Below are 5,418 nucleotides of genomic sequence, written 5' to 3'. Positions count from 1 at the left end.
ATGGAACCTGCTGCTTGCCTACTCTCCTTACTCACGTCAGTGCATTCCAGTGGTCCTGAAACATGCATGTTTCTGCTATTCTTAGAAAAAGACATTACAATTATTTTTAATCCAATCCTTTAATGACTACCAGAGTTACCTAAACAATGTGGAAAAACCCCACACCAGAGCTATTGAGTGAGTTACGATACTCCCATAGTAGTCTTCCGTAAACTATTGCCAAAAACAACTTATTTGGAATTTGTTTTGGTGCTCAGAGATAACAAGAAGACTGCGGAATTAACCTCATAATGGGTGTTAATGAATCATGCAAGACTCAATAGGTCTGACTGCCATTATCCATGAACCCCAGCGTCCTTATTCTGGGCATTTTATTCTGTCAAAATAGGGAAACATTGTTCTTTTCAAAATCTTTTTATTGCAATTTTCAATAATATAAATCTCAAGAGAACTCAGGGCAGACAAATAATGAAAAGACTATGTTGTTTGAGCAAAACATGCCCCTCCCAGACAAAAGAAAAAACATTTTCTCCCATTCAAGTCCCAATTTAGTAAAGCCAATTCCCAATTCCCCAGCCTCTCTACGAGTACTCTATCTCTGCTAACCCACACAATAAGTCATTGGGAGGGTGAATAATAGGGAAACATTCTGAAACAATAAGCTAAAAATTGATAAGAAATTGGTGCACAACAGCTAAAACAGCCAATCTAAAAACTCACAACATACCGCAGTGTGGCTACTGGCTAGTAATCAGAGACTTTTCCATGCTTTTCTGAGGCCTTGTGAGTATGTCACACCATCCAGAGCACCGAAGCACTATAATAACATAATTTATTTTGCAACTGATTGGCTGGAAATGCTTTGGCCATGTCTCACGACCCCCCCCCCCCCCCCCCCCCTCAATACAAACTGACTGCAAAAATAAATAATAGAGAAAATATTTCATAAATTAATACTGAAACCAGATATAATCATTAAGGAAAGTTTATGCATGTACAATGTAAACTCTTCATTTCCATTTTTTCCAGCAATTCAGTTGCTTTTTTCTTTTTCTTTTTAATAATTTGGGGACCCCCCAAAATAATTTGGCGACCCCCCGAGGGGTCGCGACCCCCGGGTTGAGAACCCCTGGTCTACATCTACATTTCTCAATAGAAGGGAGTAGGGAGACCACCTCCAAAGGGAGACCACCTCCAAAGGGAGTTGTGTTAGTTAGTTATTGTATGAACATTGTGATTAGACAGTCACATGTTGCATGTGTGGCCACGGTTCTGGCTTCAGAGATCTCTTCATTTTCTTATTTTGGAGCATTGCTTCACTGCGGTGCCCAGCTTGTCGGACAAAAGAAATGGGCTCAGGTGACAGTACTAAAGAGAGAGCAAAATGATATCCTTATATGTCATTCAATATATAAAAAGAATGTTGTATGTTATCGTATGAAATAAAGATTATATTATTATTATTATATATTATTATTATTCACACAAATCTTTAAAAAGAAATACAAATAAAAACACATTTAAATCTTCTGTTACAAAACAAATAGTCCAAATATTATTATTGTTATTATTATTATTATTTAATTAAGCATCCATCCATTGTTTTCTTTGTTCTAGATTGCCTGATTAGTATGTTTGTTACATTACGTTATGTACACTTCAAGGTCTAGTGAGTCTAGTAGACCCCAGTAAGGATAACTGTTACTGTGGTAATAAGAAATAGGGATAAAAAAAGGAAAGGTGCAGGTACTTAGATATTCAAATTCCAAATTGCCCCAGAATTAGTCTGGCTGCGCAAGGTTATGTCTTGTTCAGAGTAATTTACCTGTCGCTGTGGTTTTGAGGAGCTTGCCTCTGGCTCATCAGACATCTGGATTTTGAAATCAGAAGAGAAACGAGAGGTCTGGAGAACAGATGCCAACTCCCCGTCAACTTCCACTGCTACATCTTTCTGCAAGGCACAACAGATACATGATTACATAATGATCTCTTATGTGAAGCTCGAAATTTGTTATTTTCAGGGCACGCAAAATTAAGCATTACCTTAAAAGAGTGGGATGAATCAAATTCAAACTCATCTGGGAAAGCTGTTATGGTCCCTTTATAGGTTACCATTGCCTTTGCCATGACAGCATTTATAGGCAACTTAAACATCCTGTAAGTGCCAGATGCATATTTGATATCACCTGTTGGGGTAATAAGGCTGATGAATTTCAAAATGGAAGATTGATCACTAGAAGTAATCAAATGTAAAATGTGACTTTTTACCTGCTTTTTCCTTGAGCTCACTGTTATGGACCACAATGTGACTGGCAGAAACAAGGTAGGGAGTGCTGAAGCCCACCATTTGGGCCGATGAAATTAAATCTTGCCAAAACAGAGAGCCACCCATTCCTTCACCTATCCAACAGACACCGATAGCACCCCCCAAAAATTGTTTCACTATTGATGCTTTGCACAAAACTCTAAACATCAACAATGCCCAAATATAACTCTGTTTCAATACTATATTGGTATTAAATTGCATCAATATAATTTACCCCACAGAATTGGATCTTGCTTGAAGTGATCAGGAAGCATTTTGCTGGCATACATGTCACTGAAGTACATTTCTCCTCCCTCCTGAATTATAAATGTGTGCAGCACAAGGAAAGTGATAGTTTAAGCAATTTAAGAAATTGCTCCAATATGACACATATAGATGTAGCATTGTTCCATCAAGAAAAAGTAGAAGATTCATATTTTTTGGACCAGAGGATGGCTGCTGTGGGGGGTAATACCTGTACTATGACATATGCAGAGATTAAAATAGGGTGCATTATGCATCCCAAAACGCAGTTTATAGTTAAGGGACGCAATAAAACGACCTCTGCATCCATGGGATGAACTACTGTACTGTTTTTTTATTCTAGTTTATTTTGCTAGCTTTAGTTATAATAATTCATGTTTTCTACATGAATATAACCACATTATAACCATATAAAATAAAATGAGAGTTAGATGCTGCAATTTGTAAAAATATGACTCCTAACGTCGTTGAAGTGGGACTCATAAAATGTCCCTGGGACTCATCTAAAAGACCATCCCTGCATCCCGGGACTCATTACATTGAAAACCTATATCGCTGGTTCATCATTATAGGCAGATGAAAGTGAAATGACTTTTGGGGTTGCTCTATAAAAGGCCCCTCAACATGCCATTCCAAGTTGGGGTTGACAGGATGTGTGCATGAAATAAGCCCCTCCCACTAATTTTGCAAGCCAATTACAGGTAAATAGTAACTGTATATGAATATCAAAAAGCTGTTTGACACAGTATCACATGGTGACTCCCCAGATCATGTGTACCTAATATGGTGGTGGGAAAAAAACATGTTTATGCAACAAACAGTGACATATACAGTATGTGCATATGTGTGCGACTGTATGCCACCACAGACACCACCTGGCGCCGCCCCAAATTCAACTTTATATAGTAGTAGAGAAATTGTACAAGATTCTAACCTTTAGTACTCTGTGAGCTTCCTGTAGCACTGTATTTTTGTCAGGACACAAACAGATCACACAGTTGGATCTGAAAATAAAACACAGATTTGGAATGGAACCAATCTGTCGTGCGATGACTGGTCATACGCTTCAGAGTAGCATCATAATAAACATGCATTTACCTTCTTAGATAATAGACTTACACAACAATATCCATTGAGTCATTCTGGATGCCAGCCTCACCAAGCTTCTCCATATAACCTTGGACGAAGGAGGTGTTGGGCTTGTCATAACCAAACGTCTCTCTGTGGTACTCAATATATTTCTGAGATGCGAGGATCTAAAAAGAGACAGTCACCCCAAGGTGAGGTGTAGAAAGGAATGTCCATTTGTGTGTATGTTCGTGTGTATGAATGAGCACATCATTACCAATTCCTCAGTCATATCAATCCCTGTGACATGCCCCCTCTGTCCAACCAGTTTGCTGAGAGCATAACAGTCTCTTCCTGAACCACTTCCCAGGTCCAGAATTCTGCAGCCCTCTAGCTTCTCTGGAACCGGAAGGCCACAGCCAAAGAATCTGCAAAGTACATCATACAAGTTGCAGCAAAAGGGTCCATTGCTGATATTTGTTGCTTAGCACTAGCAGTATTGAGACTAAAATGTGCATGCTTTCACACATGCACCACAACAATGAACTTATCTAGACATTGCCCCAGAGGACCAGACAATAAACAGACGTTACCCTGCCAGCAGCTCCCTAGTACAAAGCCAGATTGATCATTGAGCCCAATTAGCCCATGTGTAATGCCATTGTCTGGGGAATTCAGTGTGAGTCCACTATGAGAAAATGGCAACAGTTTTTTACTGTGTGGCACTGTTGTTAGGCTCAAGGGGATATGAAAAGTATAAAACTCTTTAAAAATGTGTATGTCAAGGGTCATTAAGGAGTCCTACCTTTTAACTACTTCTGGGTGAACCAGGTTCAATGCATTCAGAGCATCTTTGGATGTCAGTCTGGCAGACAAACTGCAGGAAGCAGCACTTGTTTGCAGATCACAGGATGACTCCAGGCGGGAGCCATAGTATTTCTAGATGCACACACCAATTAAATACACACATAAATAAATAATAATACAAGTTTGAATTGTATATGGAAAAAGGCTAGCCTAAGATTTAGACTGTCGTAGATGTATTTATCGATTCTGACATTTTCAATCTGTCAGAATCGATAAATACATCGACGAGTCTAAAGGCTAGTAAAATGCTTTACAGAGTAGCAAAAATACACAATTGTTGCCGTGAGGGAGGCCCTGTCTCGTCTGTGTGACTGTGGTCAGTCAAGCAACAAAAACTAAGTAGCGTAATTGCCGTAATATGGCATAATTTTTACAACATTGATTGATTGATTGATTGATTGAAGAATTTATTAACAGTTTGCAGAATTACAGTACATTTCAAGCACAAACTCAATACAAAGGCTGTTAACTGTGAGTGGACGACCCAATTAAGCATTACACTTGTTTCCAACAGGGTCCACCATGTTCAAATCATCAAAACATTTAGAGACGTACAAATAGACACTTCTATAGACAGAACAATTATAATATATCAATTTAAATTATGAAATGCAAAACAAAACAAAACAAAACAATACCTTCACATTTTCATGCACTTCACCTTGCATTCTGCCACGACGGGTGCATACAAAAACAGATAAAGTTTGATCAAAGTCTAACTTTGAACTTTGAACTCAAATGTTCCGGTCTCTCTCTTCATCCGGGGAACTTGTCCTAGTACGTTTGCGTCGGGTCAGAGCCATTTGCGTATACTTCAGGCTTCAGCGTATCCGCGCTTTGTTTTCGTGGTAACGTAGACGTAAACGGCGTACTCGTTGTCTGTGGTTTCCACTAGTTCCACTGTGCGCTCCAGC

The 5,418-nt window shown here is 39.0% G+C and overlaps 1 protein-coding gene across 1 annotated transcript; it reads right to left on the bottom strand.

Moving 5' to 3' along the window:
- Positions 1–457: 457 nt before the first annotated feature.
- Positions 458–5,290, bottom strand: LOC306932408 (arsenite methyltransferase). Its single transcript, XM_079514204.1, has 10 exons — positions 5,143–5,290; positions 4,443–4,576; positions 3,915–4,065; positions 3,689–3,825; positions 3,504–3,573; positions 2,541–2,622; positions 2,269–2,400; positions 2,044–2,186; positions 1,826–1,951; positions 458–1,368 (listed from the first exon to the last, which is right to left on the bottom strand). The coding sequence occupies exons 1-10, from the start codon at positions 5,170–5,172 to the stop codon at positions 1,291–1,293; spliced, it is 1,083 nt and encodes a 360-aa protein (XP_079370330.1). The 5' UTR covers positions 5,173–5,290; the 3' UTR covers positions 458–1,290.
- Between the last annotated feature and the right edge of the window lie 128 nt (positions 5,291–5,418).

This window comes from Electrona antarctica (assembly GCF_951216825.1).
Source record: "Electrona antarctica genome assembly, chromosome: 11".
In the NCBI taxonomy this organism is placed as follows: Eukaryota; Metazoa; Chordata; class Actinopteri; order Myctophiformes; family Myctophidae; genus Electrona; species Electrona antarctica.
This window is presented reverse-complemented; position numbering and strand designations above follow the sequence as displayed.

Bases quoted from the DNA above. Each gene is read 5' to 3' on its own strand.
- LOC306932408 (XM_079514204.1), bottom strand. From the start codon at position 5,172: ATGCAAGGTGAAGTGCATGAAAATGTGAAG. The intron at 2,623-3,503 runs GTTAGAATCTTG...TTTATAATTCAG, and splicing joins AAGCTCACAGAGTACTAAAG to GAGGGAGGAGAAATGTACTT. The intron at 2,401-2,540 runs GTAAATTATATT...TCTGTTGGATAG, and splicing joins GCAAGATCCAATTCTGTGGG to GTGAAGGAATGGGTGGCTCT.